This window comes from Miniopterus schreibersii (genome assembly GCF_964146895.1).
Source record: "Miniopterus schreibersii genome assembly, chromosome: 7".
NCBI classification, from domain to species: domain Eukaryota; kingdom Metazoa; phylum Chordata; class Mammalia; order Chiroptera; family Miniopteridae; genus Miniopterus; species Miniopterus schreibersii.
In genome coordinates this window covers 3,337,609-3,358,255 of record NC_138108.1, presented here as the reverse complement: position 1 = coordinate 3,358,255, position 20,647 = coordinate 3,337,609, and the positions used below count along the sequence as shown (strand labels likewise).

Sequence of the window (20,647 nt, the reverse complement as noted above, 5' to 3'; positions counted from 1 at the left end):
TTATCTCTTATTTCTGGCAGCATCAGTTTTTGCACCTGATCTTACAGCCTGGGAAACCAGATCACCAAGCTTACTAGAACTGTGTGTAAAAAAAAGATCAAGTGGAATTGGGGTGCATACCTCAAGACATTTCTATAAGTAAAATGGTTAGTTTTAGGGTATGAAATTTGTGACATTTTTTTTGCTGTTGTGATTAAAAGCCCTCCCCTCTTCTTTTGCTTCTTGATTCTATGATAAATTACTTAAATACTTAATAAGTAACTTAACTGAATTCTAACCATTAAGCAAAAATATTGATTTTATTCTCACCTAACTTAAATTTCCTTCTGCAAAGGCATTCACACTGCCAAGACCATAGTAAGATTTCCTGGGAAAGGGCGTTCTCTAAGAACATGTGTTACCTTGCGCAGTGGTCCACACTGTTTCCTGAACTTCTTGTTCCAAGATACTCCTATCTTTTTCAAAAGTTTCTGGCCCAGCTGATCAACAGGAATTAGATTACTGTCCTCCTTGTGAAAGAAACACAGTCATTTAAGAAAATCTGATGAGATATAAGGGCAACACTAATGAGTTCAAAGGGCAACAAGATTGTATCTAATTAAACATACCTCTAACAGCAAACATGTAAGTAAATTGATTAACCATAATTACTTCAAAATAAAATGATTTTTAAAAAGAACATTAAGCATCAGTTTAAAAAACCTGAATTTTGCCACTTTCCATGTGCCAAAGTTTGAATATTCAAAGAGCAACATCCGAAGAGTTTCCTGAGGTTTATTTAGTAAATTTCTGATACTATGTGGGATCTTTAGAAGAAATATTTAAGTGCAAAAAAAGGACTATTAACGTCTTTTCTGAATGTTTCAATGTATAAACAAGTTCTAACAGGGGGTAAGAAGTGAGTGTTACAGGATGTAATGTGCCTCCCCCCCCCATACCCTTCTATATTGAATCCCTAACCCTCAAAATTTCAACTGTGGTGAATTTTGGATAGGGATTTTAAAGAAGTTAAAATGAGACCATGAGGGTGGGTCCTCATGCAATCTGACTGGTGTCCCTAAGAGGAACTCTGGGCACACACACAGACACCAGAGATGCACATGCGCAGGAGAGGCCTATGGGACACAGTGAGGCAGCAAAATCTACAAGCCAAGGAGAGAGGCCTCAGGAGAAACCAAACCTGCCAACACCTTGATCTTGGACTCCTAGCCGTCTCCAGAATGGTGAGAAAATAAATTTCTATTGCTTTAAGCAACGGAGTCTGTGGTATTTTGTTATGACAACCCTAGTAGACTAAGACAGTGGCCATGGACCAATATAGTTAAAGAACTGAGCCTAGGTCCCAGTAAGGAATTACAAAAAACTGTTTAAGAATGAATGAAGAAATGAAAGGAGATCTACCATCATTATAACAGGGTACTAAGCAAATATTAAAAGTCATCTATGTGAGGTGTTACCAATAGGAGGCATGAAAAAGGGCACATGACTTCAGGTCCTACAAACATTAAAGGACAATACAGGAAACAGCAAATTCTAAAACAGCACGTAAAGTAAACCCCAAACCTGTCTAAAATGACAACAATTCCAAAGAGACCCATAACCCAATCCCAATATATGTGTATAGACACACAAAAACCAGAATGCAAAGAATGTATGTCTAAGTGTTAATGGCTGAGCATTTGGTTTTACAATTTTTTCAAATCCTCACCTGAGGATATTTTTTCCCTTGCTTTTCAGAGAGAGTGGGAGGGAGAGAAAGAGAAACACCAATCTGAGAGACTCCCATCAATTGGCTTCCTCCTGCACGCGCCCTGACCAGGGCAGGGGATGGAGCCTACAAATGAGGTACATGCCCTTGGTCAGAATCGAACCGGGGACCCTTCAGTCCACAGGCCGACGCTCTAACCACTGAGCAAAACTGGCCGGGGCTGGTTTTACACTTTTTATTTTCTTATCTATTTTCTAGTTTTCTTTTCTCTCTCAAGTTTTCTACCATGACTATGTATTTCTTTTAGAACCAGAAAGTTTCCAATAAAAAAAAAAAGTTTAAAAATAGACATAATGTTGTTCCAAGGAAGAATATCAGATCTACCAAATCAATCTCATTTATCTGTATCTGATATATATACACACACACACACAAACACTCTCTACCTGTGATAAGATTGCTTTTAAAATCACCAGTGGATCATCAATCTTGCCTTCATTCTGAAGATCTTTCAACTTCACATCTGCTTTACATTTTTCCTCCTGGGAAAGAAAACAATAAAAAAGTTTCTATCACAAGGGAAACACTTTGTAAAGTATATGACTGTCTAACCACTATGCTGTACACCTGAAACTAATACAAAATAATATTGACTGTAAACTAAAACTGAAAAAAATAAAATTTTTTAAAAATATGTAAAAAAAAATTTCTATCACCAATCCCTTAAAAACTAATTAACAAAATAGGAATGTTTATGCTATGGAGGCTTCAAGATCAAGAAATGATGATGGAAACAATGTGATTTGCATACGGCTTTGAATTCAAGTTTTGGCTGAATAATCCTAGACAAGCTATTTTCACCTCTCTGGCCTCACCTACCAATTAGGATTGAGAGATAAAGAAAGCTTCTAGCACAGTACACACAGAGAGTTTCAACATTTTCCCACTCAGCTCCAACAGAAGCCATATTACTACAGGTAGAGCAACTATTCATTAATTCTACATCCTAACATAATGGCTTGACTTTTACATTTTGACATTTTACTGTGTTTTAGTTACATTTAAAAAACTGGTGGAGAGTCTGGGGTTGATGGGTAATACATTGTAATTTTTCCCACTGGAAATAATTGGAACTAGATTCTCAGTTTGGGCTTTTCCTCAGAACATCTGCAAGTTCTTTTCTTGAGACCACTACAAAACTTTTTCATAAAATGTTAAAGAAGCTCTAAACAATGAAAAGATATATCGTTTTCATATGTAGGTTAAAACCTCCCCTAAGCGTGCGGGAGAATGCAGACAAGCTGATTCTAGGAGTGCTCACAGAAGCATAAAAAGCAGGGACCCACACGACACTCCTGCACAATAACAACACATAGGGAGGCCTGCTCTGCCATGTGTCACGATTGCTTTTAAAGCTACAGAAATTTACAATGTGGTATTTGCCTAGGAATCGAAGAAAGAAAAATGGCACAGAAGGGTGCCCCAAAATGGATTCACACAAATAAACAATTGATATAACAGAAATGGCATTCTAGATTGCAGGGTAAAAAATAGATTGTTAATAAGTGGTAATGGGCAGTTGGGCACCCAAATGGGAAAAAAAAGATCTCACACCATTCACAGATCATTCCAGGAAGAGTGAAGTTTTAAATGTAAATGAAAACCCAACTTTTAACTTGGGGAAGTAAACACGCAATACACAGATGATGTATTATAGAACTATACACATGAAACCTATATAATTTTATATAAATTAAAAAAATAAAAAACAAAAACAAAAAACCCCACAAACTTTTAGAAGACAACATAGGAGGAAAATCTTCATCGTCTTTGTTTGGTGCCAGGAAAGATAGAAGATAAGCTGAGGAACGATTACTGATTAAAGGATTTAAGCGGTACGCTAACTATATTGTAATCCGTGATCCTGGACTAGATACTAAAGTGAGGAAGAAAACGCTATAAAATATTTGGATCAGACAACTGGTGAAATCTGAATATAAACTATGTGTTAGATAAGAATATATCAATGCTGAAGTTCCTGATTTTGATCTCCGCTTACGTAAGGAAATGTCCTTGTTTTCACATGACAAGCACTGACATATTTAGGGGTAAACTTAACTTCAAATGGCTCAGCACTAATAATACTCATGTTAACTGTGTGTGTGTGTGTGCGCACGCGGACGCATGCACAAACAGAGAGTGTATGCTTGCACAAATGTGGCAAAATGTTAATTGGAGAATCTAGGTAAAGAGTGTACAGGTGGTGCTTGTACTATGCTAGTTATGTTTCTGTGTGAAATTACTTGGAAATAAAAATTTAAAACTTCTATTGATACTAACTTTCAGCGCCTATAAAAGTATTCTACAGAGTGAATATATAATAAATGGCAAAAGATTATCCTCACCAAATAACAGGACTAGAAAAGGAAAACAATTTCAAAGATCCTTCTAAACTAATATCTGTGCTCACTTGAAATTGCCAGTTTCCCAAATGATCGATATCTTTAATGTACACATGATAGTGTCCTCCATAGCAACCGCCTTTGTGTATAATAACCGAGAAGAGGTCATACATGTATTCCAAGTCATCCAGCTCACTCTACAAGAGAAAAGAACATAAACATTGATGTAGTTTACACAAAGTGGTAAGATACATAACCAAAGGGAAAGAGAATTTTAACTACTGAAATCAATAAAAATTTCACTGTTTATTATTGTTTTTTAAGGGTAAATTAAGATAAATTTGAATAATTCATTTTAAATTTTAAAATTCTTCATTCTCAGGTAGATTATCTATCACTGACACAATACCAAACATGCTACACCAACCAAATTCTGTGTCTTGCTTAAATAGGAAAGCACATACCCAAACAAGATGCTCTTTTTATGCACTTTGGTTAGGATCGCGTGAGCCAATGTGATAACCAAGTGCCCATTGGTGAGCCTGTGAGTTTCGGCAAACCTATCTGTGTGTGACACCTATTTTGCTATTTTATAAATGTGGTCTGTAGCTGCTGTATTTTCCCTATATTCCAACTAGATTTGTCACGTGTCTCAAAGTCAAAGCTGTATCTACTGTCACTGCTCCTCACACGTTGGTCCTCTGCATATAAGAAGAATTGAGCAATTATGAATACTAGCTGTTTTTGTTTAGAGGCAGTTTAATGGAATGAAAAGGTTTATTTATTTATTAATTCTATGATCAAACTTTCCCATAATTAATGTGCTCTATAATATGACTGACCCAACAGATGAACACCTACACTGTGGATGCTACTTGAAAAGGGTGCCAATTATTTGAGAAACTTCCTTGCTTAAAAAATTATACTTTTAAGGTAAGCAGCATTTTTTAAAATGTCTGTTTAGGCAAAAGATAGAGAAAAACAAAGATGAGGAGTGATTTTTTTCATTACTACAGATATCAAAAAGAAATATCATCATGAATTTCTCAGATAAGTGCTCAATGTTTTACTTATTTCAGTGTTGTTATTTCAAAGTAAGTTAAAATCGTTTGACAAGCTGCTTTTTATAAAAGGACAGAAGTATTCCCATGTGAGGCGACAGATGTTAACTATACCTACTGTGGAAATCATTTCACAACACATGTAAATCGAGCCATCATGCGGGACACCTTAAACTTACAAAGTGATGTATGCCAATTATTTCTCAATAAAACTGGAGCAAAAAAAGAATTAACTCAATTATCCTGAAAAAGAAATTTTTTTCAGGCAGTAAATAGAGGGAGGGGCAAGTATACTGACTTACTCTGGAAAAACTATTCTGTGTGTGCCAATCACAAGCTCAGGGCCAAAACAAAATTACAACCTTTGAATGGTAATATAATAAAACAACATCCAAAAAGCTCAGTAATTAGGTTTGAAGTAGTGGAAGGCCCATCTAAATTTAAGAATATTAAAAAAATTAATTTCAAACATAGAAATTCAATAGCTAGCTAATACACGCTCTGGTTTTAATAAACCTATAAAGAATGATTTGTAATAAGAAATACACCAGTCTCATCACTGTGATCTTGGCATGTGTAGCAATTATATAGAAAATATTTTTAAATGGCTTATAAAGTAGATTATGTAATACAGTCGTTTTCAAACTCTTTCTTGCCCATGTCTTAAATGTTACAAATTCCAGGCTAGTGAAGTTCCAATGACCTGCTCACTTTCTAGATGTGTAATTCATTACTGCATCTAAAGTAAGCTAAATCCAAACAGAAAGTGCCAATTAATGGTAATTTTTTCTAATGTGAGGTCATTTCTAATTTTGCTCTTAAATTTTCATTTCAAAGATTTTTGAAGAGAGTTTAATAAAAAGAACTGAGAACAAAGCCATCCTTTGGAAATTCAGAAGGACTGTAATAAACCAGGGTTCTGGGCTGGGAGTGATTTTACCCCCAGAAGACAAGGTCTGACAAGGTCTGAAGACGTTTTTGCCATTACTGGGAAGAATGCTGCTGCTGCCTCACATCCCACAATGCATGGGATAGCGAGTGCCACGGCTGAGATTCTGCAATAAGCCAACTGAACGCCAGGTCAATTAAGGATTTAATCTTGAGAGGGGGAAAAAAAAAAGAATTTAAAAATAAAAGAGTTCAAACCTGTTCACAAAAAGGCTTGAGATTGATCCGGAGAGGGAATGTATAACAGCTAGTTTCCTTGTATCGTTCACACTTCACAAAATCAAAATTAAATCTTAACAATGAAACAGTAAGAAAGGGAGGCAGCTTACGTAATTTGGCCGACTGTTAAAAGAAAAATTTTTTAAGTTTTTAAAAAGCAGTTATATAAAAGAATACATGTTTCTTAACATATAAAAAAGCAAGTTACAACACAATTTTAAGAGCAATATGTCCTTAAATCACAAATTCATCATGATAGACTATAGCCCTTCATATAAACTCATCTATTTTATGGGACTAAAGGTGCCATCATTCATTATGCTTATGACTAAAATTTGTAACCCAATTTCATGTTTCCAGTGTTCATACCCTAAAATCAAAGCTATCTGAGGAGTGGGTTCCCCTTTCTGTTTCTTTCCAGCCCGAGTCCTAGCCATTCACCTTCTCCCTTTTATTTATTGAAGAACTAGAGCTGGAGCTGGACCCTTGAAATTATATAAAAATCTAACATGTTTATGTATTTTTCTGAGAAGATCCATAGCTTTCATTAGACTTCCAAAAAAGCTCTAACTCCCCTTATGTTAAGATCTACTAACTGGGGTTATACAGTTAGTTACTATTCTTAAAAGCAGCTAAGAAGGTTTTTAAAAATTTCTTGCTTTAAAACAAAACACACAATTAAGCTGCTTTTTATTTAAAAGTCTTCAGCTTTTAGCTCTGGCTGGGTAGCTCAGTTGGTAGAGCGTCATCCCAATATGCCAAGGTTATGGTTCAGTCTCTAGTCAGGGCACATCAAGAGGCAACCAATGAATCCATAAATAAGTGGATGTTTTTCTTTCTCTCCCTTTTCCTCTCTCTCTCTCAAATCAATTAAAAATAAAAAAGTGATCAGCTTTTCCTGACTCCCTTGCACTAATGGCATGGGGGGGGGCAAAAAATCCTTCACCATGTATAAAATTATCCAAAATCATAACTAACATTCCTAAAAATATATTTAAAACAACAATCCAAGTCAAGAGGATAATAAAAAAAAGTTAAATGGTAAAACAACAATTTAAACACATGGCAGATTTTCAAACAAGCTCAAAAAAATACATCTAAAAAAAACTACTCCACTACAATGTGGCTGAGACTGCTCAGAACAAGAAAATCTGCATTAATTTAGGTAGTACACCTAAACCTGAATTTAGAATGCAATAAATCTCATGCAACTAGAATACAATGTAATTTTAAAAGTATCAAAATCAAAACATCTTCACTGAAAAAGAATTAACCAATGACATAGAAGGTGCATAAAAGAACTGCTTTTGTTTAGCAAAAGGTTCTTGTTTTACTAATGTGCTAATCCTCTGAACTTTGTATTTATTTTGTTAGGTTGTAGTTGCAATGCCAAACTAAATAAGCAAAATATAAACTTCTCTATTTGGGTTTCCTAAAGGGGCAAAGGCTGGGTAAAAATATGGACTAAGCAATATAACATCTGCCCTGGTCTCAAATCCTATCGTGAAAGCTATAGGCATGGGGTTTATTGTTTTTAGTACATTTTCACCTATAATGGCTAGGATCCAAATCAATACTGTGTGTTATCTAAATGATTTCTCATTTTCTTTGTTAGAAAATTCAGTCACCGTCAGCTGTAGGGATAGTATTATCTCTTTATTATGAGAAAGTAACTGAAAGTAACTGCAAAGATATGTCTCTTGTGGTAGTTTTTTCAGTGAGTGCTCAACAACCACTCAGTGACTCGGGCTCAAGTTCATCACGTAGGAAGAGCCCACACCACCATCCACCAGCAGTGGAATAGAGATCACTGCAGATAACAATGACAGCAGGCAAGTTGATGTATATTGCAGAAAAAATCATTGCTTACATCTTGCCCTCCTTTCACCCTATATTTTGCTTTGCTGTACAGAAAGATACCCAGAAGTACTGTCAAGCCCTTTAATTAGCAAGTTAAGTACTGCTTGCTCCAACTGCAGGAGGAAGAAAGGGCATATTAGATCCGCTGGGGTCAGGGAGGAGATGTATACATATATTGATACTGTAGATAGCTGCGTATGCAGCAAGTAAAGAAAGCCATCTGTTTTCACAGTAGTAGACAAAGGAAGGGAAACTCAACAAATTTCTTGGCTAGCAGAAATAAAAACATACTGCCTTCTTTATGATGGTAATTTGCAAAAAGCAGGGATGGTGGGAAGTTTATCGATAAAAGGTATATTTAACACTGAGGTACAAATACATTTTTCCTGGGGGAAAAAAGAAGTTGAGAGAACTACTGGATTGAAAACTTAAAAAATCCTTTACTACAAAAAATTAAAATACAGGTATGTACCACGTAAATGTCTTTTCAGTCCTTAGTATTACAGCTTCATGTAAAATCCAGACTATTTCAAACAAGCTGACTTCACGTGACAGACCCCCTGTTACAGTACTCAGTGGGCACCCTAAGGAAAAGCAGTGTCTGTCTTTACCTTTGCTGCTTTCACCAGCCTGTCACAGGTGCCACAGTGGTATAAGTTGTCACAGTCAAAAACTTCCTCTTCTACATACATGTTCCAGAGGGCATCTTCCAAACCTGATACATTTTTGACAGCTACTGTTAGATCTAAGAAGTCTTCCTGAAATACACATAAATATAATACCGAAAAAACAACTTCATAGAGGTTCACATACACATCACCAACTCATATACATATTGGTAATAATCAGATATATTTTTCCTAAAACATTGTACATACGAAGGTATAGATCTCCTCCTGATCAGATACCGTGAAATTCATAACCAAATTATCTTTTCTAAAAAAACTATAACTGAGCTTAAAGTATATCAGGAACTAGTTTATGAGTTCACTGTAGATACAATAAAACCTATTTTATCAGGCACTAAAACAAACAACGACCACACATCTGAACTGAGCAGTGTGTACGTGCAGGGCTTACTCGTGCTGTCTGAGTCTCTAGACCAGGACAGCGAGAGCAGGGCTGAATGCTCCAATGAAACTCTGCTTCCTCATCTGCTTCTGCCAGGGCTGGTTTAAGACTACTGAGGAAGGTATAAGAGAAAAGTTATTCTGAGCCAGGACAAAAAGGTATTCTTATAAAAATTAAGAAGAGGGTATTTTGCAAAACGGGAGTCTATAAATTCTATTATAACTACATTTGAATTACAACATGTCTCTAGCAATAAATGCTTAAAATCTGACAAGTTTAAAGAATATTTAGTTTTAATAGCATTAAAAGGGTTATGGGGACTGTAAAATAACGGTACTAATCACTTCATGGTGGAAATCTAAAGTAATAAAAATAACATTTATATATATTTTATATGTATGTGAAAAGTTGATTTCTGTAATTTATCATGTGCCTTAACATACAAAATCGTTTGAAATTAGTTTGTGAATTATTATTATAGTTAAGTCATCATACAGTAATTCAAAGACATACAACATCTTAATATTTCCAAATCAGGCTGGTCAAACCTGTTAACACAAGCAATAAGGGTCAGAAAGTATCTTTTATCCCCAATGCTCATAAAAAATAGAGAAAGAGAAAAAATATCTATCCCAAAAAAGCAATTAATGAAACATTTAGAAAGTAGCATTTAATTTTCACTCATACTATCAAGTGCAGAGCCTTCTGTAACTCCTGCCCCCAAAAGAGATCTGTGATAAAGGACAAGTGCTTGGGTGAGATTATTTGCGCTGAGGCCGGTCAAGCAAGTGGAGGTGATTCTATTTACATGAGCAAATTTCCAATTGGATTACATGGGGAACCCATGTCATAACAAAGGACTGAAGGTTACTCTGTTTAAACACGATTGGAATGGCTTTATGTAGTTTTATATATATAACACATATAATATTTAAACATAAGCACACACGTACAAAGGAACTTTCTCGAAGACATCAATAAACTAAATCCAATATTTAATTACAGATGTTTGTCAATTCTCTATTTTTATTACTTCCCTAAATAACTTGATAATTTTCCAGTCACCAAGCATAATGAAGTCACTTTCCCCGAGAGGCCACTGACTTCTACTTGTAAATATCCCAACTCCATTTTCTAACTGTCAGAGTACTGAATAAAACATCAAAGTTATGTTTTAGGACATTTGCTTCTTTTGGTTTATGGAGAAGTCTGGGTCATAAGCTTATGACTTAGGTGTAGCTAGAGTAAAAGAAAAAATCAGCAAAGTGCTGTCTAGTAAGAAACACTTCAGCCCTCATGTGGTACCACAGGGTGTAGGCTGAACTGCATGCGTTATTCTTAACGATACGGTTTATTACTAAAACACTCCTGTGTATTCACCTGCTTGTCACTGACGGTCTTACACTCCTTACAGACAACCTGGTGAACAATGGTTCCATGATACAGACGGTGGACGAGGTCGTGGCCGGAGGTCCCGACTAAGGAGGCCTCCAGGGCGCTGAAGAGAACGCGGTTCAGCTCCTGCACGTCCTGCTGCCGCATTTCCTGTGACACAGGAAACGTAAACGTTATTCTGTGCTTCAGGTTTTTTAAATCAGATTTAAAAAGTGATATTAGTTAAAAAGCACAGGATATATCAAGAAATCCAAAGGTGAGCCTCAATCAAATGTAATGATGACTAGTCTAAACGAGCTGAGAACAGGCTAAGAGCTCACCATCTATTCTTATTTTTATACGAAACGAAAATATGGGCAGGTGGTGTTCAGCGTGTACACGTCACTCCACACACCTGAAATGCAGCAAGCACATTTGCTTGTGTGGAAACAGAGCACACCGCCACAGAAAGGAGTGCAGGAAGGACCGCAGCAGCCACGGAGCGTCTCTCTGAAAACTGGCCGTGGATGCACAGCGACCGCTCTCAGGCAGAGGAACTGGTGAACGGGCTGAGTTATCAACATTTGAAAAGTTTACTGCTTTGACATACAGACCACCTAAAACAACACTAGCACAGGGCTGCTGAGGAAGATTCCAGTGGAACTTACTTTCATCTACTGAGTCACGATGCTGTGTGTTAATAGACTGAGCTACTCCTTCAGAACAATCCATAAACTGAGGCCAAGGGGAAAGGGGGAGGAGCAGCGCAGGAGCTGGAGGAGCAGCTGCCAGCTGCTCGGGAGACCCTGGAGAGCTAGGTCTCTAAGAAGCAGCGGGGAAGGAGCGGCTGGTGCTTTAAGGAGGGGCTGGTGCTTTAAGGAGGGGGGTGAGTGCTTATACTAAGAGCCCCTGAGAGCAGGAAGTGTCTCCTGAATTTGACACGTGGATGTCATGAGTGACTTTGACAAGAAAGGTAGAAGGGAGGTAGAGGAACAAGGGGAAGGTGCAGAAGTAGAGGCAGTGGAGGAAGACAGTTTTACAATTTCATGTGAAGAGAAGCTGACAAAGTGGATAAAAGCTGGAGCAAGATGTGAGAATCAGGATCTGTCCCCCCCCCCTCCCTCCCCTTCCTGCCTTCCTTCCTTCACACACAAGACACAGAGGGCATACATTTCTTCAGTATCACTGGCTCTGATGGGACAGAAAGTTTGTGGAAGTTTTCAAGCTCTGTTTCTGAACAATCCTAAGTTTGCCAAAAGTGTCTCAGAGACCCTGTCTGCCACTGCAGGTCCAGTCCTACAGGGTTTCCTGCAAGTTTTATTTAGAAATAAGGTTTTTATAGCTTTAAGAAGTATGATACCAACCAATTAGTGGAAGCTCATTATCCAAAAACAGGGAAATCCATCAACTGATAACTACATTAGACAAACAAACCTGTATATATCCATCCAAAAGAATATTACTTGGTAATAAAAAGGAATGAAGTGATACATACTACATGATTCTGTTTCTGTGGGAAGTGCAGAATAGGAAAGTCCACAGAGATGGAAGCAGACTGGTGGCTGCCAGGGATTGAGGGGAAAGGGTTAGGAGTAGGCAAAGGCTCTAGAACTGATTGTAGTGATGGTTTTACAATTCTGTGAATATATTTTAAAAAACCACTGAATTGTGCCCTCTGAAAGAGTAAATCTTGTGTGACTTATATTTCACTAAAGCCGTTATTTTTAAAACAAAGAAAGAAAAAGAAACTACCCCTAAGCACCTGCCTTATGCCAGAAATTTAACACTGCCCAGGGAATACATTATCACCCACGAACCTCAAAGCCCAGCCCCACCTCTCTGACCTCAATGTATCCTCTAGTTAAGGAGCGTTCCTGTTAGAGGAAGACCACAGTTCAGAGTTTACTGCTAAAGGCAATATAACATTATTCTGATCACTGCCTCTTTAAATTCTGTGACAGTCTCCCATACCTGTGTCTCTGCAAGGATACATCTAATCCATAAAAAATTGTGGACTTGGTTTTGTTTGATGTTATACAGCTAACAGCTTATTGACAATAAGCACCTTTACTTGCTGCTGACAAATGTTTTGTGTTTGATGGACACAAAGAGAAAAAGGAGAGAAAGTCTTACACTAGGACACAGGAAGACAATGAAGAGAGTCAGGGGAAAGGCAGGGCAGGGAAAATGAAAGGCTCTGCCAAGGATGGGTTCACCGTGCTGCTAGAAGCAAGCGTTCAAATCAGAATAGCTAGGCTCAAGTACAAGAGCATGTCACAGAGGCGGAAGGGCTTTGCTCAGCAGCTTTTACACCCATTAAGCAGTTTGCTATAGACATGGTATTTCCGTGCAATAGGTGTTGTATCTCAACTATCCATGTAAAGATTCTCAGGGTATAAATCGTAAAAATCAGCTCCTCACTTTTCCCTGTATGCACAACCCTCTCCCCACTCCAAATCACAACCATTCATAAAGTCCTGCACACAGCAAGCGTCCAGAACTATATTTCTGACTTGTAATTATTTAAAATGAGAGAAACATTTAAATAATATCTTGAGACCCTAAAGCAAAATTAAAGAAGTCAGATAACATATTAAACCCATTTACTCTTTGTTGCTGGCAACGTATCCTAGAGAAGCTGACCTTCATACCTCATTGCTCGTCCACCCAAAGCTGTCAGTGAGGTCTGCTGTGGAGGCAGCTTCCTGGTCGAGGAGCAGGAGCTGAGCAAACAGCCGCTGCAACTGTAGAGGTATGACTCGAACCTGAATGGGAACAAAGGCATTTCTAAGTGAGTCTTTCCAACATGTGTTGGGCTTCTCAGAACTGCATACTACTTTTCTTCTATCTCCTAGTTCACTCAGTTCACCCAGAAGAAGGTTTACAAATACCTTATTGCAAAGATGAACTAGCTAAGATTCATTTTCTAAGATTCATTTTTCTTTGAAAATTCAATCTAAACTGTTTTAGCTGCCTGGAGTTTTCTAGCTTGACATAGTTTGGATCAACATTAAAACCCAAAGAGACCTCAATAAACTACCCAATTGATTGCAGACCAATAGTAACTTAAGTCTCTAGTAGTTCATTATTTCTCTAAAATGCCTCCATCATGGCGGGGTGGTGACGGCCGGGCTCACAGAGAATGCTGCTCAGAGCCTACCTGGTCTGGGGACCAAATTTAAGCATCTACAGTGAGAATCAGACTTTAGCAACTTTTATGGCAACATGACATTCCCACAACATCTTTATTATATCCTACAGGAGTATGATCTGCAACAGGCTGGGAATTTAAAAAAACACCAAAACATAAAACCTGGCTCTTTGCTGCACAGGGGTCTGAGGAGCACTGGGCCAAATCACGAGACTCCTCATAAGAAGCACCAATTTTAGCCTGGAAGCGACAAACTTCGGAATGATGTTTAGGCAGGGGAGGGACACAATCAGATCTGCACTTATGAGAAACCAATTCCTCACTCAGCTTATTTCCAGAATACCAAACGGAAAGAATACAGGTATCTATTTGTTGTTGTTGCAAAGAAGTGCATTGAGTGGTGTTTCTGTTACGCTAGCACGGACCGTTTGCAAATATTTCCTTCACGAGAAGAAAGAATAAAACGGTAGAGTGAGGCAAGTCTGCAGAGCAGCAGCGATATCACATCTGCACAAGTAATTGTTTTTTGGAAGGAAAATTCCATCACCAGAAAGTAGGGTACAAGCCATGTCACTTTCTGAAAATAAGAATCATATCTCATAATTAATAAGATTATTGATTTCTATAAGTAACTTAATTCCTTCCTTAAAAAACATTCCCTCAATACTCCAAAAACAAACAAACAAACAAAGACAACCACCCCACGAATCATGGATTTAATACCTTCGCACTGGGATCATCCTTGTCCTCTAAAGAACCAAGCTCTTCTGGGCCAAGAGAAAATAAAGCTTCTAAACAAAAAAGCAGAATCAGAGATGTAAATGACATTTCATTTTAGAAAACCAAGACTACCAGTAAGTAAAATCAGTTAACAATTCAGAAATGGGGTTGCGGAAATATTTATACCCTTACTCTACACATTTTACTTTCTGGTAACGTTATTTTTAACCACTGACTACAAAGGGCATGCTAAGGTTTCAGCAGGAAAGGTCTAGAAAAGGAAAATCATGCATATAAAACTGAGAACAGTAACATTGCAATTCTGTGCTGGCTTCCTAATGCCTATGGCAATGGGTCCCTAGAGCCACGTAATAAGTATTAGGAAATATAACAAATATGTAATAGTGTCACATGTGATTAACAGCAAGCTGTCCTCTCCTGAGAAGGACCACCTTTAACTCTGAGACCATGCCCTTTCTTTTTTGGGTATGTAAATATCTTCCCTGTGTTGAGGGTGGTAACATACGGTACTGGTATCAACTGAAAAAATAAGTTGGTAACCCAGTGCCAGTCTCCAGAATTTTTTTTATAATACAGCATCTACCTACGCAACCCAGGGGAGGAATATCTGAATCTCTTGGGAAGCCTGTATTCAAACCTAGATAGGAACTCCTACTGGGGAACTTGTATATACTCCAGGGAGAGAAGGGATGGGTGGGTGTTGTCTCTCACTGGCAACCACTGCTGCCCAGTGATTACTGTGATGGAATGTCATGCTCCTCCGGAGTTCCTGGGAGAAACTGGGAAAAATGAACTACAAGGAATTTTACAATCATCTCCCACTACTCTCTGCTATACTGAACCGGGGGTACAGTGGAACCCAATCTGGCCCTATCCCATAAAACATGATTCCAAAAAGCTCCAAGACTTTTCTCCCCCAGTCCTTCCTCTTTCCCAATTGTAAGTCCCCTCCAATAAGCATCGGGATTCATGTCAAACCTTACAAGGAGTGCACAATCTATATGAAGATGTCAACCCATGTGCTTGGCTGGGGATGAGAGGAAGATGTCCTGGAACGCTCAGCCCTATCCTTAGTGGTATTCGCCATGGCCTGCCCCACCCCAAACACCTGCCTCAGTCTTTTTAAGGATACTTTTCTACTTCAAGTTGCCCTTTAACTTCAACTATATTAAAATTTGGAAAAGTTCTAATCCCCCTAGAACCCTGCTTATCCATGCTGAAAATGTCTTATGGTGGAATTATCGAATGCATCAGGGAAAGATTTTTATGGAGGGGATGGAATCAGGAACAAGAGATTCCACTCTTAAATCCCACATGCAGCCCAACCTGCTGGAATGGCCCTGGAGAGGAGATAATGGTAAATATTTACTATATCTCTGGGGGCAGGAAGCCTTTCCTAGCTTAGAAGCAACAGAAAATGTCACAAAGGTTTGATAAATGTACAGTGGTGGGAAGGGGATGTAGCAGTTGATACAGGATGAAGCAGGCTGTCTGTCCTCTGAAATGGAGACACTGTGGAGAGCTGAGCTACAAAACCATGGAGAGCAGGGGGGCCCAGTCAGGGCCATGTGAAGGCAAAGTAATGTTCGCACTGAAATCAAGACAACGTGGAGATGAAGACTCTTGTGGAGGAAGCTAAACTGCAGAGATGGGAATGGGACAAACATGTAGAGAGAAACAGCAGCAAGAAATTAGGGTCCAATAAGGTCAGGCTGGCTTCCTGCCGATCATTTCTGGGAGTCCCCTATATTCTTACAATAACCCTCCCTTTAAATTGAGCTAATATGAGTGGGTTTCTGTTCCTTGCACACAATCCCTATGTCTAACATCTTGGGTCTTTGGAATTCCCTACTTCCAGATTTTAGAAAGGTGATAAGAAGAAAGGGTTAACATTATATTAATATTACATCCCCAGTGGGGTCTAGGACAACAGTATCCGTTAATCAAGGAGATTAATATTCCTGTAAGAAATGAAAGAATATTCACCCAAGTGAGATAACTAGGCTATAAAAGGCCTCACATCAGGTCAGGTTCTGACACCAAACAAGTTCAGATCAGGTTGTCAGAGTTTTCTGAATTGCAGATAAACAATCACCGGCTGTATAAATAATGTTGACACCCCATTCCAAAAGGCAGCATATAACTGCTTTTATGTGTTTATTACTTTTATGTGTTTATTAATTTTAAAACTCAAAGATACAAACAGTGTAGCAATAATGAAGGCCAGCACTCAGGACAAAACTGTCTTTATGTTGTCTTTTAAATTACAAGAATTAGAAAAGAAATATTGCCCCTTTTTTTATTTTGTTACTAATCATTACCATGATTACATAGAATACACATAAGATAATTTATTACCACTTTGTGTGTTACAGTAACATGCTTTAGAATACACCTTTAAGATACTTTGTCTCCTTGCGATCTTGCCTAATTCCGTGTAGAGAGGAGGGTCAGAGATTACTAATGAAACGCGCAGGTAAGGCAGCATACCTCTGAACTCGGGTGTGAAATGCAGGGTCTGAAGAAGGGAGTTGAGGTAGCAGGTTCCACCCTGATTTCTGATTCCGCTTAACTTGGTGAATTCTCTAGGAGCAGGTGGCTCCAGCGCTTTGGTCTTTAACTTCTTCCCGTTTGCATACCGAGTGTTCGATACACTGGAATGATCCTCTTCAAAGAGGTCCCCAAACATTGTGAAACTGAACGCTACCTTTAAAAAACAGGACATGTTAGGGAATGCTTTCCGTGTTGCAACAAGCTTTCCCCGCAGCTCCCCGCCTTATACTTGGGAGTATCTATTTCAAGTCGTTCCTGACAAAGCCCACGGGAGGTCTGGGCTTTGGGGGCGTCAAGCCCCGGGCTTGCTCCTCTCTGCGGCTCTGGGCAAGTTACCGGTCGGGGAAAATGGGCCGCCACCTACCACCCACGGGCATTTAAACGCTCGGGTGACCTAACTAAAGAAAGGCGCTTGGTGCACTGGGCCTGGCTCCTGGTTTGTTTTGTTTGTTTTTTAAAAAGGCATGTGGGCATCACTACTGAAAACGAAAGCAAGCGCCTCCTCGCCTGGGGACCGTCGGTCGCTTCCTAAAATCTCTGCCCGTCGCGCTCCTCGTTCCAGACGACGCCACTGACGCGAGTTAAACGGAGCAAGTGAATCTTGACAGCGGCTGCGGCTCGGCCCCCGCGCTGCAGAGTCGCGGGGGGGCTCGCTGCCATTCCAATTCCCGACCAAGCGGCCCCGTCGCCCGCGCCCAGGGGCCCCGCCGGGAGCCCCGGGGACCCGCGCCGCTCGCTCGGGGTCGCGCGTGGCGTGGCGGGGGCCGCGCGGGGGCGGGAAATGCAAAGCCCCCGGCACCTCCCTGCGGGACGGGAGCCGCGGGGCCGCGCCTCGTCCCCCGGCCCACGCCTTCCTCAGGCGGAAAGCACGAGAAACGCAACTCGAGAGCCCGCACTCCCGTCTCCCCCGCTCCTGGCCCAGGCCAGGCCTCGAGCCCCCCCGTCAGTCAGTCAATCAGTCAGTCAGTCTGGCGGTCCCCCTCCCGCCGGGGGGCCCCGGGGCGCCAGGAGGCCGAGGCCCTCCGGCCGAGGACCACGGACGCGACGCCGCGACTCCGCGTCCCGGGCCGGCCGCTCGCCTCGGCCTCCTCAGGCCGTGCCGCCCACTCGGCCCCCACGCCTCGCACGTCCCTCCCGAGAACCCCGGCCGCCAGCGCCACTTACTGCCTAAAGCCCAGACCCCCGCCCCGGCCAGCGCTCCGAGCGAACGGACGCGCCCCACGCAGGCGCCACCATGTTGTCGCACGCGCGCCGCCCGCAGCCCCCAGCGTGAGCGACTCACGGAGCCCGCGGACTACTCGTCCCAGGATGCCCCGCGGGAGCGCCGGCCCGCCGCGCGCGGCCTTCTGGGCAATGTAGTTCTTTGGCCCCGAGAGCTGGGGAGTCGCGCTGGGCGGGGAGCGCTTGCGTTCCAGGTGGGCTCGAGGGGTCCGCGGGTTCGCGGGTCCTCTCCGGCAGCTGGCCGCTCATCCAATCCTCGTTTAAAGTTTATCCCTATTGCTGTTCGCAGTCCACACTGGTTGCAGTGCAGTGCCCCAAAACCACTTGTCTTCCGTTTTTTATTTTATTTTTTTAAATTTTATTTTTGTTTAAAATATTACAGATGTCCCTTTTTCTCCCCAATGACCCGTTCCACCCCGTCCCTTCCCCCTCCCTAGTCCCTCTCCCCACCATTGTCCGTGTCCTTGGGTTGTGCATATCTGCATATAAATTCTTTGGTTACTCTCTCCCCCACACCCACCCGCCCTGCTCCCTCCCTCTGACATTCGTCAGTCTCATCTATGCTTCCACGTCATCACTTGTCTTTTGTAATGGCCAGTTCCCAAGTTCCCTAAACCATGGAGACGTGTGTGTAGGGCTTCGACGTGGCCTGCACTTTCACATGCATTTCCCAGGGTCTCTCTAGTGGAAAATGTGCCACGTGACCTGGAACCTTTCTACTGTTTTCAGTGTTTGTTTTGTCTGCACCAACTCTAAGGAGCATGCACAAGAATACACTACAAACGCCTCCAAATGATCCCCTCTGGCTGACTTGACTACCTTCGGTGGACTGTGCCCACAGCTCAGGTGTGCAGGCTCCAGGTCTGGCACCTCCCGGGCCCAATCCAGCCTCCACCCCGGAATGCATGAGGAAGACAGCGAGAAAAACCCTTAGGACTTGAGCTGAGGGTTGGAGAGGCTGAGAACAGCTGCGAGGCGGGAGTCCCAGGGACAGCCAGCCTGAGGGTTTGTAGGTTGAACATAGAGGGGGGCTCCGGTGGCTGGAGTGTTCAGAGGAGTTGGTGGGGAACGAACTGGAGGCAGCGGACCAGCTAGGAGGCCAGAGGCCTAGCGCAGGAAACCGCAGTGGGAACGGCCTGTTCTCAGTTCTCATCGGTCTCCACCAGGCCTGTGGCCCCTCGGCAGCCTCCTTTCCGTGATCCGCCTCCCCGGCCCCGTGGCCTGCCTTCCCGCTGCTCCTCTGTCTGCCCTTTGCTGCTGTTTTGCCGGCTGTGCTTAATCTCCCTCCTCCAAATAGTAGATATTCCTCAAACTCCCATTCCCTGATCAAGACCGAGCACCGGGAGGTTAGCTCCGCCAGCACACAGGCTGTTAGAAGCCGAGCGATGGTTGGCCTGGAGGCTGAGATGTCTCTGAATTGAGTGCCTCCGCCCCTGGAAAGTCCAGAGGGTGACCGTGGCATGAATTACAAGAAGCAGACAGGTCAGCGGGCGATGCAAAACCTGCTCTGTCAAAGAAAAAGACCAGAGGAGGGCTGGCTCTGTCCATCACCCGGGCTGAGGTTCAGTAGCTCCCTGGCAAAAAGCGGTGAGTTTCTTTTCTTTTTTTTCTTTTCTTTTCTTTTCTTTTCTTTTCTTTTCTTTTCTTTTCTTTTCTTTTCTTTTCTTTTCTTTCCTTTCCTTTCCTTTCCTTTCCTTTCTTTCATAAATATTAAGTGAACCTCTGTATTAATTTAATGAGCATCTACTAAGTGGCAGGCACAGGGCTAGAAGCTTGAGATTTAATATTAATCTGACTGACATAGGGCCCTCAATTCATGGAGCTCGCTCTCTAGTGCAGAAAACGACAGAAAAGCAAGATGACAGCTGTAGTGATAATTAACCTGAAAGAAATAACAAAGGCCTGTGACAGTAAATGGCAAGGATGGGGGTGGGGCAGACTTCTTAGAGGAGACCTCCCCAATGAGGAGGCACACGAAGAGCCCGGGAAAGACCCCTCCAGGCTGAGAAAACAGCAAATACAAAGGTCCCGAGGTGGGAAAGAAACTGTCCTGTTCCAGACGCAGGAAGGAGACCTTGACTGAGTGGAGTAAGCAAGTGGAGGCTGGTTACAGAGGCGCACGGGAGCTGGACTCACCCACCTTTTGCCCAAGGGAAGGATATTTTCTGATTGCAACAGGAAGCCATTCAGTGGTGTTTCATAAAGAGAGCACAGTGACTGATGTTTGAACAGACCCCTCTGGCTTCCCTCTGCAGGGCAAGAAGCAGAAAGACCAGTTTAGGAGGCTGTTCTTAGAATCCAAGCAAGAGATGATGGTGGACTGATGTCCGAGGCAGTC

At 41.4% G+C, this 20,647-nt stretch overlaps 1 protein-coding gene across 5 annotated transcripts in view; it reads right to left on the bottom strand.

The window, feature by feature from the left end:
- Positions 1 to 18,377, bottom strand: part of USP40 (ubiquitin specific peptidase 40) — a 59,672-nt gene extending 41,295 nt beyond the window's left edge. The window contains exons 1-11 of one of the 5 annotated variants that reach the window (XM_081141937.1): positions 18,253 to 18,351; positions 17,026 to 17,242; positions 14,518 to 14,585; positions 13,295 to 13,408; positions 12,142 to 12,205; positions 10,650 to 10,814; positions 8,810 to 8,956; positions 6,318 to 6,461; positions 4,179 to 4,307; positions 2,155 to 2,250; positions 402 to 509 (exon numbers count right to left, since the gene is read on the bottom strand). In XM_081141937.1, coding sequence (XP_080998063.1) covers positions 402 to 509; positions 2,155 to 2,250; positions 4,179 to 4,307; positions 6,318 to 6,461; positions 8,810 to 8,956; positions 10,650 to 10,814; positions 12,142 to 12,205; positions 13,295 to 13,408; positions 14,518 to 14,534 — 984 coding nt within the window. In that variant the 5' untranslated portion in view covers positions 14,535 to 14,585; positions 17,026 to 17,242; positions 18,253 to 18,351. Of the gene's footprint in view, positions 1 to 401; positions 510 to 2,154; positions 2,251 to 4,178; positions 4,308 to 6,317; positions 6,462 to 8,809; positions 8,957 to 10,649; positions 10,815 to 11,058; positions 11,213 to 12,141; positions 12,206 to 13,294; positions 13,409 to 14,517; positions 14,586 to 17,025; positions 17,243 to 18,252 lie in introns of those variants that run through there. The other 4 variants (XM_081141935.1, XM_081141939.1, XM_081141936.1 and 1 more) reach the window with 4 other exon arrangements.
- Between the last annotated feature and the right edge of the window lie 2,270 nt (positions 18,378 to 20,647).